This window comes from Pan paniscus, chromosome 9 (assembly GCF_029289425.2).
Source record: "Pan paniscus chromosome 9, NHGRI_mPanPan1-v2.0_pri, whole genome shotgun sequence".
Lineage (NCBI taxonomy): Eukaryota > Metazoa > Chordata > Mammalia > Primates > Hominidae > Pan > Pan paniscus.
Window position 1 is genome coordinate 84,909,033 of NC_073258.2, and position 17,108 is coordinate 84,926,140.

At 35.9% G+C, this 17,108-nt stretch overlaps 1 protein-coding gene across 19 annotated transcripts in view; it reads right to left on the minus strand.

The window, feature by feature from the left end:
* The window catches only part of DLG2 (discs large MAGUK scaffold protein 2), a 2,166,992-nt gene that overhangs the window by 524,422 nt on the left and 1,625,462 nt on the right, over positions 1-17,108 (minus strand). For all 19 annotated transcript variants that reach the window (XM_034934113.3, XM_063608698.1, XM_055093779.2 and 16 more), the window contains one exon: positions 7-143. In XM_034934113.3, coding sequence (XP_034790004.1) covers positions 7-143 — 137 coding nt within the window. The remainder of the gene's footprint in view (positions 1-6; positions 144-17,108) is intronic.

Sequence of the window (17,108 nt, forward strand, 5' to 3'; positions counted from 1 at the left end):
ACTCACCATTAGTAGTCTATCTCCTACTTGCAACCTTCCATCTTTTTGTGCAGCTCCTCCATCTATAATTTTAGTTACATAAATGCTGTTGTCTCCAGGAATGTGTTGGTTCCCCACACCTCCTGCAATACTGAAGCCTAAACCTATAAGAAAGGAACAGAAAACGGAAAGCCTTGTTTTGTTGTTGTAGTTGTTTTTAGAAAATGCAGTTAGCCACATTTTAACAGTTTTTAAAAATGAATCCTCAACTTATTGTAACAGCAATAAATAACACTAAAAATTGTATTTCAATCTCGTTTGTTATTTAAATATTTGAAGAATTGTTAATGCAAATGAGGCAAAGATTTTGAAGTCAACCCCATGTGAGTAGTTTTGTTCTATTTCCAGACTGTATGCCTAACTGCTGTTCCTCAGCTATCCTGTTTATAAGGGTAACTGGCCAGAGCAGGGATCAGGTGAAGGGTGTGGAGGAATCCTAGGTGAGCCAGGAAAAAGACAAGTATAGTCCTGCTCATTGTTGACTCTATGGGCTCATCTTCATTGCTGTTGTTACTCTAGCATAGAGAACAGAAGTACTGCCAATCACTTGGGCAGAAACCTGGATACTCTTGATATTTCCAGATGAGAAATAGAATTGTTCAAAAATTGCACAAATTCTGAGGCAAGAGCCATGAATAAGTTACACTGTTTATATACATGTAATAATTTCAGAGAGAAGATAAGGAAAAGAAGCTAGATGCTTGCCTTTCATGTTTTGTTCTCTTGCCACCTTGTCATATTTTATATTTCCTAGCATTTATTGTTATTAACTGATTAACTAATTGTGAGACTAGTCACACAAAAAAGTGAATTATTCCAGTATACAGTCTAAAAAATTAAAAATATTCCTTAAAAATATTCTATTGGAAAATAAAGAATAAAAAGAATGTTAAATAATTAATTAATTAATTAATTAATTTAATTTTTGAGATAGTCTCGCTCTGTCGCACAGGCTGGAGTGCAGTGGTATGATCTTAGCTCGCTGCAACCTCTGCCTCCCGGCTTCAAGCGGTTCTCCTGCCTCAGCCTCCTGAGTAGCTGGGATAACAGGCACACGCCACCACGTCTGACTACTTTTTTTAATTTTTAGTAGACACTAAAAATGTTGGCCAGGCTGGTCTTGAACTCCTGACCTCAGGTGATCCACCTAACTTGGCCTCCCAAAGTGCTGGGATTACAGGCATGAGCCACCACGTCCAGCCAAAAACTTTAAAATGTATACTTAGGCTATATTATTTTTATAACATGGCAGAATATCAAATCATTTTAAACATGGCGATTGTCTCTTTTAAGAGATGATTTTCACTGTACTATGGCTTATACAATCTTAACTTATATTAAACTATGAAGCAATAACAAGAATAGAGGACAGTCATGCACTGCATAACAATGTTTTGATCAGTGATAGAGTACACATACGATGATGGGCCCAAAAGATTATAATGGAGCTGAGAAATGGCTATTGCCAAGTGACATCATAGTCATTGTAACATCATAGCATAATGATTACTCATGTGTTTGTGGTGATGCAGTGTAAATGAACCTACTGCATTTCTAGTCACATATATAAAAGTATAGCATATACAATTGTAAACAATAAATAATACTTGATAATGATAATAAATAACTATGTTCCTGGTTTATGTATTTACTACACTATGCTTTTTATTGTTATATTTGAGTGTACCCCTCTCCTTATTAAAAAAAAAGTTAATTGTAGAAAAGCCTCAAGCAACTCTTTCAGGAGGTATCCTACAAGAAGGCATTATTATTACAGGAGATGACAGATGCATGCTGTAACGTTTTACATGTTATTGCTCCCGAACATCTTCCAGTTGGACAAGATGTGAAGGTAGAAGACAATGATACTGATGACCCTGACCCTGGGTAGGCCTAGGCTAATGTGTGTGTTTGTGTCTTCATTTTTAACAAAAAGTTTAACATGTAAAAAAAAAAAAAAGAAAGAAAAGCTTATAGAATAAGAATAAAGAAAATACTTTGTATAGCTTTACTTGTTTTAAGCTAAGTGTTATTACAAAAGAGTCAAAAAGTTCATAAAGTAAAAAAGTTACAGTAAGCTAAGGTTAATTATTGAAACTTTTTAAAAATAAATTTAATCTAGCCTAAGTGTACAGTGTTCTTCAAGTCTACAGTAGTGTACAATAATGTACTAGGACTTCGCATTTACTCATTACTCATTCACTGATTTACCCAGAGCAATTTCCAGTCCTATAGGTTCCACTCATGCTAAATGCCCTGTACAGATGTGCCGTTGTTTATCTTTTATTTTTTACTGTACTTTTTCTATGTTTAGATATGTTAAGCTACACAAATAGTTATTGTTGTTTTGCAATTGCCTACAGTACGCAGTATAGTAACATGGTATACAGGTTTGTATCCAAGGAACAACAGGCTATACTACATAGCCTAGGCTTGTAGTAGTCTATTCTATTTCAGTTTGCTAAGTACGCTCTATTATGTTCCCATAACAATGATGACATTGTCTAATGATGTATTTCTCAGAATGCATGCCCATTGTTAAATGACACATGAATGTATTTTAAAAAGTTATTATGAGATCATTTTAAAGGAATAATTAATAGACTCTTTAAACGTATAAGAATTTTTAAAAATCCCTTTCAGAATATGTTTGAATGCTCATTCAGTACAATACTTGCAGCATACATTTTCATTGCATTTTACAATCATAAGATAATTAACATGCAAATTACTCAAGAAGACAGATATTAATCAAGGGCCTTTTGACTAAAGACATAATTTCTATAGCTTACTTGGCTTAAGACTTTTTTAGAAAAACCACACACCTAGTAAAATAATAAAGCTATCATTAAAATATTTGGCATTTTATACAACAATAATAAAAAATACTTAAAAATATTAACTCTACTTCACTATACTTTTATTGAATAAATATTGGGTAAGGTTATGCACTCTTAAGATAGCATAAATAGTTAATTGAAAAATGATGGCATAGTAAATTATAAAGCAACATCTCTGGAATTATATTTGAAATGCAATGATCGTTAAATTAACCATAATAGTTGTTAAAAATAAATGGAAAATTGATTTAAATTGATAGGGCAATTAAAGCAAGTGTTATCTAATTTCCTTGTGATGTGAGTAATTATTTTTATTGATGCTTTGCCACCCCATGGAACAATGAATATATTTGTTTGCCTCAGATTTACAATTTGTTTATTAAGCAAATGATGACCAAAGAGTAAAATACCCCAAACTGGCTTTTCCTATAAAATTTAAAATACATATCAGCTCATGTTTCCCAAAACTGTTACTTTATTATACATGAAAATAGGGAAGTTTTAAAAAATGTATTTACAAAAGTTTCTTAGCCACGTGCTAAGGTCAATCTACCACATTTATAAAAGTACAGAGGTTATTCCAAACTCTGAAAAGAGAAGGTTAAAACAAATTCAGAGACACCAATTTACATCCACTATGCCAGCAGTAAATGCCACGGTCTTAGCTACAAGAAGAGCTGTAGAAATAAATTACCACCATAAAAATGGGTAAGTTCAACAAACAGAGCAAGTATGTAGTTGACATTTGAAGTTGAAGACTGCACAAAGACAATGAAAGCACTATGGATACTGTAGATAGATAGATAGATAGATAGATAGATAGATAGATAGATAGATAGATAAAAATCGAGTAACATTTTTCCTTGAGATTAGGTTTATGTGCTTCTTTTTAACTAGTGACTCTATTCAAGGTGAAGCAAGGTATTTTTAGTAAATGTTCCTCTCAGAGCCAGAGCATGTTTCTGAATGTACACAACTAGTAATTTTTCCAATTTCCTTTACTTTGACATAACACGCATGTGTTTAAAAACAATTAAAATTTATTTAACACTTAATCATATTCTAAATATTCAATTCAGATGATGAATAAATCTGTAGTTTATGTCTACATTGAGAATTTATGTTTATTTACAGGTGGAAATATCTATCTGTGCTATAAGATTGCATCTATCCTCATTCATTTATTCATTCACACATCCATTCTTTCAATAAGCATCTCCTGAGTACATACTGTGCGTTGTATTACCTGCTGCTATCGAGCACGGCCAAAGTAAATGTAAAGAATTTTTTTTCCATTTTTAATTTTTAGTTGTTATGGATACATAATATATGTAAATAGGGTGCACATGATAATTTGATACAAGTATACAATGTGTAATGATCAAATCAGGATAATTGGGATATCCATTACCTTAAACATTTATCATTTCTTAGTGTTAGGAACATTTTAATTCTACTCTTAGTTATTTTGAAATACACAATACATTATTAACTATAGCCACCCTATTGCACTACTGAACACTAGAAAGATCTATTTCTTTTATCTAACTGTATTTTTTATCCATTGACCAGAAACACTGTAATAATAATGACCCAAAAGTGAGTTCATATGAGTGAGTGTAGTTGAAACATGTCTGAAGCAATGTTCTAAACCCAGATAATGCAAGCAATTTTTGGATAGCTATTCTATGAAGACAAATGTGGGCTAGTACCACTGAGCAATAAGACCAAACACAAATTACCTGGGTTTTTCTTGCATAGACTCTGTTAAAGCAGGGGCAGGCTGTGTACCTTATAAGACCTAGACTGGCTAAGGCATGCCATGACTAATGCCCCTGTCCCCCATCCCTGTTATTAATCTCACATGTCTTCCCTTCATTAGCTAATTTTTCCCTCCTTCATTCCACTCAAAACACACTTGCATCCTTGACGTTTCTTTTTTTATTTTTATTTTTTTGCCTTTAACTTTTAAGTTCTGGGGTACATATGCAATATGTCCAGGTTTGTCACATTGGTAAATGTGTGCCCTGGTAGCTTGCTGCAAAGATCAACCCATCAATGTGATATTAAGCCCAGCATCCATTAGCTATTCTTCCTGATGCTCTTCTTCCCTGCTTCCCTCCCCTTGACAAGCCCTAGTGTGTGTTGTTTTCCTCCATGTGTCCATGTGTTCTCATCATTCAGCTCCCACTTACAAGTGAGAACATGTGGTGTTTGGTTTTCTGTTCCTGTGTTACTTTGCTGAGAATGATGGCTTCCAGCTCCATCCATGTCCCTGTAGAGGACATGATCTCATTCCTTTTTATGGCTACATAGTATTCCATGGTGTATATGAACCACATTTTCTACATCCAGTCTATCATTGATTGGCATTTAGGTTGATTCCATGTCTTTGCTATTGGGAATAGTGTTGCAATGAAAATACATGTGTATTTATCTTTATAATAGAATGATATATATTCCTTTGGATATATACCCAGTGATGGGATTGCTAGGTTGAATTTTTTTCCTCTAGGTCTTTGAGGAATTGCCACACTCTCTTCCACAATGATTGAACAAATTTATATTCCCATCAACAGTGTAAAAGCATTCCTTTTTCTCCACAACCTCACCAGTGTCTGTTGTTTTTTTGACTTTTTTTTTAAACCAATAGATTTTTTTATTTTATTTTATTATTATTATACTTTAAGTTTCAGGGTACATGTGCACAATGTGCAGGTTAGTTACACATGTATACATGTGACATGTTGGTGTGCTGCACCCATTAACTTGTCATTTAGCATTAGGTATATCTCCTAAAGCTATCCCTCCCCCCTCCCCCCACCCCACAACAGTCCCCAGAGTGTGATGTTCCCCTTCCTGTGTCCATGTGTTCTCATTGTTCAATTCCCACCTATGAGTGAGAATATGCGGCATTTGGTTTTTTGTTCTTGCGATAGTTTACTGAGAATGATGATTTCCAATTTCATCCATGTCCCTACAAAGGACAACAACTCATCATTTTTTATGGCTGCATAGTATTCCATGGTGTATATGTGCCACATTTTCTTAATCCAGTCTATCATTGTTGGACATTTGGGTTGGTTCCAAGTCTTTGCTATTGTGAATAGTGCCGCAATAAACATACGTGTGCATGTGTCTTTATAGCAGCATGATTTATAGTCCTTTGGGTATATACCCAGTAATGGGATGGCTGGGTCAAATGGTATTTCTAGTTCTAGATCCCTGAGGAATCGCCACACTGACTTCCACAAGGGTTGAACTAGTTTACACTCCCACCAACAGTGTAAAAGTGTTCCTATTTCTCCACATCCTCTCCAGCACCTGTTGTTTCCTGACTTTTTAATGATCGTCATTCTAACTGGTGTGAGATGGTATCTCATTGTGGTTTTTGTTTGCATTTCTCTGATGGCCAGTGATGGTGAGCATTTTTTCATGTGTTTTTTGGCTGCATAAATGTCTTCTTTTGAGAAGTGTCTGTTCATGTCCTTCGCCCACTTTTTGATGGGGTTGTTTGTCTTTTTCTTGTAAATTTGTTTGAGTTCATTGTAGATTCTGGATATTAGCCCTCTGTCAGATAAGTAGGTTGTGAAAATTTTCTCCCATTTTGTAGGTTGCCTGTTCACTCTGACGGTAGTTTCTTTTGCTGTGCAGAAGCTCTTTAGTTTAATTAGATCCCATTTGTCAATTTTGGCTTTTGTTGCCATTGCTTTTGGTGTTTTAGACATGAAGCGTAACTTACAAGGGACACGAAGGACCTCTTCAAGGAGAACTACAAACCATTGCTCAATGAAATAAAAGAGGATACAAACAAATGGAAGAACATTCCATGCTCATGGGTAGGAAGAATCAATATTGTGAAAATGGCCATACCGCCCAAGGTAATTTATAGATTCAATGCCATCCCCATCAAGCTACCAATGACTTTCTTCACAGAATTGGAAAAAACTACTTTAAAGTTCATGTGGGACCAAAAAAGAGCCCACATCACCAAGTCAATCCTAAGCCAAAAGAACAAAGCTGGAGGCATCATGCTACCTGACTTCAAGCTATACTACAAGGCTACAGTAACCAAAACAGCATGGTACTGGTACCAAAACAGAGATATAGATCAATGGAACAGAACAGAGCCCTCAGAAATAATACCGCATATCTACAACTATCTGATCTTTGACAAACCTGAGAAAAACAAGCAATGGAGAAATGATTCCCAATTTAATAAATGGTGCTGGGAAAACTGGCTAGCCATATGTACAAAGCTGAAACTGGATCCCTTCCTTACACCTTATACAAAAATTAATTCAAGATGGATTAAAGACTTAAACGTTAGACCTAAAACCATAAAAACCCTAGAAGAAAACCTAGGCATTACCATTCAGGACATAGGCATGGGCAAGGACTTTTTTGACTTTTTAATAATAGCCATCTCTCTGGTGTGAGGTGATATCTCATTTTGGTCTTGATTTGCAGATTTGCATTTCTCTAATGATTACTGATGTTGAGCCTTTTTTCATACATTTGTTGGCAGCATGGGTGTCTTCTTTTGAGAAGTGTGTTTATGTTCTTTGTGCACTTTTTAATGGAGTTGTTTGTTTTTTTCTTGTAAATTTGTTTAAGTTCCTTGTAGACTCTGGACATCAGACCTTTGTCAGATGAATAGATTATACAATTTTTCTCCCATTCTGTAGGTTGTCTGGAACTCTGATGATAGTTTATTTTGCTGTGCAGAAGTTCTTTAGTTTAATTAAATCCTGTTTGTCAATGTTTGCTTTCGTTGCAATTACTTTTGGCATTTTCGTTATGAATTCTTGCCTGTGCCTATGTCCTGAATGGTATTTCTCAGATTTTCTTCTAGGTTTATTATAGTTTTGGCTTTTATACTTGTCTTTAATTCATCTTGAGTTAATTTTTGTACAAGGTATAAGGAAGGGATCCAGCTTCAATTTTCTGCATGTAGCTAGCTATGGATGCCTTCAGCTTTGTTCTTTTTGCTTAGCAGGCTCTTTTTTGGTTCCATAAGAATTTTAATATAGTTTCTTCTAGTTTTGTGAAGAATGTCAATGGTAGTTTGATGGGAATAGCATTGAATGTATAAATTACTTTGGGCAGTATGGCCATTTTCATGATACTGATTCTTCCCATCCATGAGCATGGAATGTTTTTCCATTTGTTTGTGTGATCTCTGATTTCCTTGAGCAATGGTTTGTAGTTCTTGAAGAGGTCCTTCACTTCTCTTATTAGCTGTACTCTTACAGCCTTGATATTTCTAGAGTACTCCGACATAGTCATAGACTGTCAATTTAGGGTCTTTGCTACAGCTGTTCTGCTACATGGAATATGCTTCTTTCAGGGCTTTGTTCAAGTCTCAATTTCTGTAGGAGCTGGAACCTAAGCTCCCTATTTAATGCTGTCCCCTGACTATATATATTTTTTTCCTTATCCTGCTCTAGTTTTCATTTTCTCTTAGCACTTATTACCTTGTAATACACTATATAAGTCATCTACATATTTTGTTTATATGTTTTTTATGTTCTGTCTCCTTGGTGAAAACATAAGCTCTGTAATGACATGGTTTTTTGGTCTATTTTTTACTATGCAAGTAGAACAAAACCAGGTACATACTTGCCTCATAAATATGTATTAAGTGAAAGAATGAATGAACAAATGAATATAAGAGGACAAGGAAAGTCCCATGTCTCTGAGAAAGTCCCCCCTTAAAGATGAAATTAGTGGCTTTGAATGAGCAAGGGGCAGAAACAGTGAGCCATGGTAGCTGCAGTCAGTAACTGTATAAGGCATCACATTGCCTCAGGTAAACTTTGATGAGCTCTCCATCCTCAACCTGTACAGGGTTTATGGTAAGCACTGAGCAGGCAATGGGACAACAGCAGAGGCAGCTTCACTTTCTGATTCTTTCATCTTATAACTATGCAAATTTGAGTTTCCATTTCTTTGTAATAAAGGAGTAAGTATATCTATTATCTAGCAATAATAGATACTTGATAAATAAAGTGCTCTCAATAAACTGTCAGGTTGTTGGGAAAACATGACACCAACACTTTGGCATAATCTATCTGGTTTGGATGAGTTCTAGATTGCTACCAGCATTATGTGAGGGAAGCATGACTTACTTCTTAGAGGAGAAGGAGAATAATTAACAGAAGTTTAGCATTTGGACTGGGTCTTGATAGGTGAAGTTAGAACTGATAAAAGAAAATGCACATTTAAAACCAACATGTCTTCAGATTCCAGGCTGGATAAATGACTAAAGAGTCAACCGTCCTGAGTTATGTCACACAGGGCTAATAAAGTCCCACTTTACTGATCCGAAAATTGAAGCAAAAATGCCTGGCAATCAAAACATGTATTTATGATACAGTAAGACAGGGTAGTCCCTACTGAAATGAATACAATGAGTTCCTGACTCAAATTGGATGAAGATTTGTGTAAGGAACACTTAAAATGGCCAAAATACTGATTTCGGGGAAGTGATAGTTTTGTAACAACTAAAGAAAATTGGTTACCATTTTGAAAAGAAGTGTCCATGAAAAAGAAATAGCTCTGGACCATCACATGATGACAAACTAGTCCATTATAAAATAAAGTCAGTGAACAGAGTTGGTAGTTCTCACCCCAAAACGCTGATTATAACACCACCTACTGTGGAATGTTGGGCTATTAAGAATAAGACTAAACATTACTGCATGTGGGTCATAAACAAAGCTGACACAGAAAAATGTAAGTAATCATTTCACAAAAGGAAGTAAAATCAGTGAATATTTCAGTACTCTAGTAAAAGAAAAAGGCATGCCAAATTTAAGCACCTAATTGCTCAAGTAATTAAAAATGACCTGTTTGGCAATCACTTGACGCACATACAGAATTTCAGGATTACATCAATTATACAAAGCTGGGTTCATCTTTCCAATTTTCTTGCATATCTCCAAGCAGTGATTTCTCATGTCAACATAAGAAATGCAGGCATAAGCACAGGGAAGTCTGAACCTGATTAAAGCCTTTAACTGAAAGTTTTTCCACACAAAATCTTTTTCCCATCCTGTAAAAAGAGAACACCATGAACGGATCGTGGTTCACTCTTTTCCCTTGCTGCCCACCTACGCTGAGGAGGAGGTGTCAGTGAGAGGTGGGGCCTGAAGCAGAAGCTTGGCAGCAGAGATTGATACTGTGCTGAAGCTCAGAATAAATACTCAAATGCTTTGAAAAGTTATGATTACAATGTACCCGAATATTCTTTGCGGGTGTAGAGAACTAAGCCCCATGATGTCTTATAATCATTCAGTGAATTGGTTCAACTTTATTTCACGTGACTTTCTTAGGAGAGAGCTCTGGGCCATCTCTAAACAATTCAAAATTATTAAGCATACTGGTCCTGTCAGAGTTTATTTAGGATCTTCTAGGTAAGGTGTTTACTGCTTTACAGAAAGCACTAGTAGTTTTCTGCACATTCTGTCTACATGGTTTTATTAAAGGAAACACAGAATCTATCTTGAACCCTGGCTGGCCCTGTCTGAGAAAACACCCACCCTCACAGGCAACTTAACTTATGAATGTGCATAAGTTTCAGCTAAAAAACAACAAAAAAACCCTTCCCTGTAGGAACTGGTCTACACTGATGAGAGACTACTTGTCATCTCTTCCTTTTTAGAAAGAAAATTTTGCTTTAACAAATACCAAAAAAAAGTATGTTTTATTTTAATTTGAGAGAGTAGTTAATCACACTGGTGACTGCCAATATGGTTAATTAAAAGCCAAAGCATTATCTTCTTACTCTTTGGATATTCTCTGGATTCCAAAGACAAAATCTGAGGTTGAAAGAAGTGATTCTGTTTAAAATTTCTAAGGCACTGACAAAGCGTCTTCAATCCTGCTTGAAGAACTGCTCACAGGTCACCCAATTAACTTACTATAGCCACAGCCCAAAACTTTTTCTTCTATTACATATCTTGTAATACCCACTCATACCTTTAGCACATTGCTTTAATACCTATTTTATTCTGAAAAATTCACATTTCTATACCTATCCTTTCTGCTTTCCCTTTGTTCAAAGGAAGAAACATTATTCTCTTTTGTAAAATGAAATCTTCCCCTGCACGTTAGGGCTTTACTTTTTTCTTTTTTTTTTTTCTCTCTCTCTCTCTCTCTAGAGTATTCAGTTCCTTAGCCTCAATGCTTTTCTTCTTTTATGGATTTGGCCATTCCTCTGTCCTGTCCTGAAAAGATCTCTTCAACCTGCCACAGCCTCCTTACCATAATAACTGAAGTTTTTAGACACTGATCTGTAGTGCTACCTCTATTTCTATATTACAAACCATCCTTAATCCCATCCATCTGGCCCCATACACCACAATCTACTCACATGGCCTCTGTTATAGGTTGAATTATGTCCCCCAGAAAGATGTGCTGAAGTTCTAACTCCTGGTACCTGTGAAGGTAATTAACCTTATTTGGAAAGAAGTTCTTTGCAGATGTGACTTAAGAAGATGAGGTTATATTGGATCAGGGTAGGATTAGGGTCCATTGATTGGTGCCCTTATAAGAAGAGGAAATTTGGACACAGAAATAAAAAATACACAGGGAGCAATTTATGTGGTAAGTGACACAGTGATTAGAATGATAAATCTGTAAGCCAAGGAACATCAAAGATTGTAAGCAACCACTAAAAGCTAGGGAAGAAGCGTGGAACAAACTCTCGCATTTCTAAGTTGTACTCCAGTAGAACTAACCTGTGCCAGCCTTTCTTCCTCTATTTAACTCATTAAACACTTACTGATGACTACTTATTTGTCAAGTAGCAGCCTAAATATTGTTGTTACATCAATAAATTAGAGATCTAGTGTTCTTGTCCTCATGCAGCTTATTTTCTACTACAGAATAGGACAAGTATAAAAATCATGAAAATGCAGTGTGGTAAGTGCTGCTATGAGAGGAATAGTGGCCATGGGAGCATATAGGTGGGCGGCCTACCTTGGGCTAGAGGGGGTAGTGTCAGAGAAGGATAACTGCAGGTCATTATATGCAATCTGAGACCTGGAAGATAACAATGAACCAAGAAAATAAGGGAGTGGGGAGAGATCATCCCTGCAGAGGGAAATATATACTCAAAGACCCAGCATTGAGAGATAACATGGCTTAGTTGAGAAACTCAGAAATGTTTAGGTGAAAGTAATAAGTAGTTTTAGGCGGAGTGCAGTCTCCACAAGGAAAAGAACCATGACTGTAGAACCATGTCTGTAGAACCATTAATGTACATTCAGCCCTTGATACTTGGATATCAAGAAATATCCAAGTATCCAATAAGTGAATAAATGAAGATAAGAGGTCACTCCCTCCACTGAATTAGAAAAGGAGGAAAGGACAGTGGAGATGAATGCTAAGACTGTAGGATAATAACAGGACACTAAAGAAGTTCTCATCTTCCATTTACTCTGGTAACAAGAAAGGATGATCATCAACCAAGAATGAGGGAAGTAGTGAGGTCAGAGAATGAAGAAAGCGCAGATGTGTTGGAATAGCTATTAGGGAAAATGGAAGATATAATTGCTTAGAGAATTGCATAAAATGGCAAAGAGCTGTGTTGATTGTCTAGTGAGGGTTTGGAGACTGTAGATTAATAATAGCACTGTTCTAGGTTTTTTTCCTCCAGTAATTCTCAGAAGTCTAGATATAAGCATGGAAAATATAGGCAGTTAGATTGAATTGCCTTACATATTAATCTCTTATGTGCACTGATCTTTCCTTTTTAAAAAAATTATATGATCCTAGAAAGTAGGGGTTGCACAAAATAGACTATGTTAGCACAGTGCTGACATATAGTAATTGTTCAATAAATATTTGCAGAAATAATTAATGACTGAATTGTTCAAAGACCAAATGGTCACATCTCATAGGTATACTTTCAAATGTCAGGCATCCTACATTAAGAAAGATATGTATGCTTTAGTTGATTGCTTTAGCTCAAGGGGGAAAAAGTATATGTTGAGCATTTTTAATGTGCCAACTACTATATTGGCTGGTGAAGAATTAATGAAGAGTATGTCAGTCTCTTCCCTAAAGGAACATTAAAAATGACCAATGACAGACACAATTACATTTCTTTACTCAAAGAACTATCATTGACCAAATTGTTTCCATCCTTAAAGATCAAATAGTCAAACCACAAGTTGACTGCTTATGGGGCTGTATGATAGAATGTGATTAGATGCTGTCCTACTTGTTTATGGACTACTTCATTACACTTGAAATGGAATATCCTCCAAGCTTCCATCATTAAAATATAACCAAATTATAGGCACTGCCTCTAGCTATCAAGCACATCTGTCTATGTAGTTTTTCCAAGTTAATTCTTGCTGCCATGCAAACCAAGGTCATTAAACACTGACCTCTGAATACTGTCTACACTGTCTTGGAAGTATACAGATTCCAGCACACAAAGCCACAAAAGTTACATAGATTATTTAAAAGATGTAAAAATCATCTCACATGTTGAAGTTTGATGAGGATGTCCCACTGGCAGGGTTATTGCTGGAGAAAGCAAGCTGAAATATCTGAAGGGTAACTCGGTGGATCTTGAAAAATTTCCATTCACAAACACCTGTATTCAGTAACATCTCCTCTGAAAAGTTCTTCCTCCTAGTCGCCACTCCTTTAACTTAAAAGTACTCTCTCTCTCCACTGACCACATCTAATGGTTTATCTGTCTTTATCTCATTTTTAGTGATACATCATTTTCTACATAGAATTAGAATATAGTTATTTATAGGAAGGGTTGATATTTAGAACATTTAACAGCTGGTATGAAATGAACACCAACTAATCACAATACGTAGCTGCCATAAATAACTGCTGTGATATGCACAAATATGTTGTAGGAATATCTCATTCCCCCACGTTGGATAGTTACCACTTTGAAGGTGGAGGGGAAAATAACCCTTTTATTTTGTATGCCCAGGGGTTTTATGGACAAAGTAGATACTTGAAAACTAATTTTTTATTTTTATTTTAAAAGACAGGGGTCTATGCTAAGTTGTCCAGGCTGGACTTAAACTTCTGAGGTGAAGGGATTCCCCCAACCTCAGCCTCCCAAGTAGCTGGGACTATAGGTGAGCACCACTGTACCCAGCTTCAAAACTAGTTTTTAAAATGAATTACTGAACTAAATAAAAATCACTGGATCTTTTTTCCATAAGCATACTTTAACAAACCATGCAAGAAAGGGATCGGGGTAAAATAATGTAGTGAGCTACTTCATCATTCATTAAAACAACACTCAATTCCAGGCTATCTGAGTTTCCTAGGGCTGCAATAACAAAGTACTAAAAAGTAAGCATCGTAACTAACAGAAATTTACTATCTCAAAGTTCTGCAGGCTAGAAGACCGAGATCAAGGCATTAGCAGGGTTGAGTCCTCCTGAAAGCTATAAGAGTAAATCTATTCCATGCCCCTCTTCTGGATTCTGGTGATTTGCTGGCAGTATTTGGCACTCCTTATCTCGTAGATGCATCATTCCGATCTCAGTCTTCATCTTCACATGAATTCTCCCTATGTGCATGTCTGTTTCTGTGTCCATTTTTTTTTTTTTTGTAAAGACACTTGCCATATTGGAATAGAGTCTACCAGTACAACCTCATCTTAACTTGACCGTTAGCAAAGACCTTAGTTCCAAATAAGGTCATATACATAGGAATGCGGGTTAAGACATCAACATCTTTTTTAGGGACGCAATTCAACTCATAATACTGGCACTTGGAAACAAAAATATGAACAGAAGACAGTTCCTATTGTCAAGGATTTCACAGACCAATGTGGAAAGAATTATAAATAAACAGCATATGTTAGTACATTGGAAAAAATGAAGAAAGGCAGGTTGTATCATGCAAAACTTCTGAACTTCCAGGAGATAATGACAGTCAAGTGCAAGTCCACATGTAGAAAAAGAGGCTCATGAGGCTCCAGAAGTGCCATGTTAAAAAGTTTAGACCTTATATTAGTGGCAATGAGGAGAGAGACTTTGAAAAATTTTAACCATGAAAATGACTTGATCAGATTTGGTCTCCCTCCATTTTCCTTGTTAATACTTGCTGTTGTTTAAAAAATACATCAAGCTATCCTAAGAAAAAAAGAACAAAACTGGAAGAATCACATTCCCTGACTTCAAATTATGCTACAGAGCTATAGTAACCAAAACAGCATGATACTGGCATAAAAACAGACACATAGACAAAGGTAACAGAATAGACAGCCCAGAAACAAATCTATACATCTAGAATCAACTCATTTTTGACAAAGATGCCAAAACATACACTGGTGAAAAGATAGTCTCTTCAATAAATGGTGCTGGGGAAACTGGATATCCATAGGCAGAAGAATGAAACTAGACCCCTAACTATTGCCATATACAAAAATCAAATCAAAAGGGATTAAAGACTTAAATCTAAGACTTGAAACCATGAAACTACTCTAAGAAAACATTGGGGAAGATTTCTATGACATTGGTTTGGGCAAAAATTTCTTGAACAATACCCCACAGGCAAATACAATCAAAGCAGTTAATGGACAAATGGGATCACAACAAGTTAAAAGGCTTCTGATAGTAAAGGAAACAATCAACAAAGTGAAGAGACAGTCCAGAGAATGGGAGAAAATGTTTGTAAACTACCCATTTGACAAGTGATTAGTAACAAGAATATGTAAGGAACTCAAACAACTCTAAGAAAAAAACCAATAATATGATAAAAAGATGGGCAAAATATCTGAATGGACATTTCTTAAAGGAAGACAGACAGCAAACAGACATATGAAAGGTGCTCAACATCATTAATCATCAGAGAACTGCATATCAAAGCTACAATGAAATATCATCTCACCCCAGTTAAAATGGCCTATGTCCAAAAGAAAGGTAATGACAAATACTGGCTGGGATATGGGAAAAAGGTAACCCTTGTACACTGTTGGTGGAATGTAAATTAGTACAACCACTATGGAGAACAGTTTGGACATTCCTCAGAAAACTAAAAATTGAGCCACTATATGATTCAGCGATCCTACTTATGGCTACCGAAAGAAAGCAAATCAGTATACTGAAGCGATATCTGCACTCTCATGCTTATTGCAGCACTATTTACAATAGCTAAGATTTTGAAGCAACCTAAGTGTCGATCAACAGATGAATGGATACAGAAAATGTGGTACACATACACAATGGAGAACTATTCAGCCACAAAAAGAATGAGATCTAGTCATTTGCAACAATATGGGTGGAACTGGAGATCATTATGTTAAGTGAAATAAGCAAGAGACAGAAAGACAAACATCTCATGTTCTCACTTAGTTGTAGGATCTAAAAACCAAATCAATTGAACTCATGGACATACAATAGAAAGTAAAGGATGGTTACTAGAGGCTGAGAAGGGTAGTAGGGAGCTTGGTGGGGGAAGTAGGGATGGTTAATATGTACAAATAAATAGAAAGAATGAATAAGACCTACTATTTTATAGTCCAAAAAGGCAAGTAAAGTCAATAATAACTTAATATTTAAAAATAACAAAATGAGTATAATTGGATTGTTTGCAACTCAATGGATAAATGCTTGAGAGGATGGATATCCCACTCTCCATGATATGCTTACTTCGTGTGACATGCCTGTATCAAAATATCTCATGTACCCCGTAAATATATATAACTACTATGTACTCACAAAAACTAAAAGTAAAAAATAAAAATAAAAAATAAAAATACTTAAAGGGGCGAAAAACTATTATCAGACTTACTGCCTTATATCTGACTATACATTTAAAAGCCTTTTATGCTCAATTCAGGCATTCTATTACTACACATTTCAAGTGACCATCATGGGCACTTTTAAGCACCTAACACATTTTTCTTTCTACAAACCTCACAAAAAGACCTGTCAAGAAAATCATTCTAGGTCCAACAATGCACAGCACCTCATGCCTTATTTCTACTTCTTTCTTTATGATAGAAAATGTAGTCAGCCTTTAACTTGGCCTGATAAAAACTGTAAAGACTATGCCAAATAAGACCGGGTGCAGTGGCTCACGCCTGTAATCCCAGCATTTTGGGAGGCCGAGGTAGGCAGATCACTTGGGGTCAGGAGATCAGCCTGGCCAACATGGTGAAATCCCATCTCTACTAAAAATACAAAAAATTTAGCTGGGCATGGTGGTGCATGCCTGTAGTCCCAGCTACTC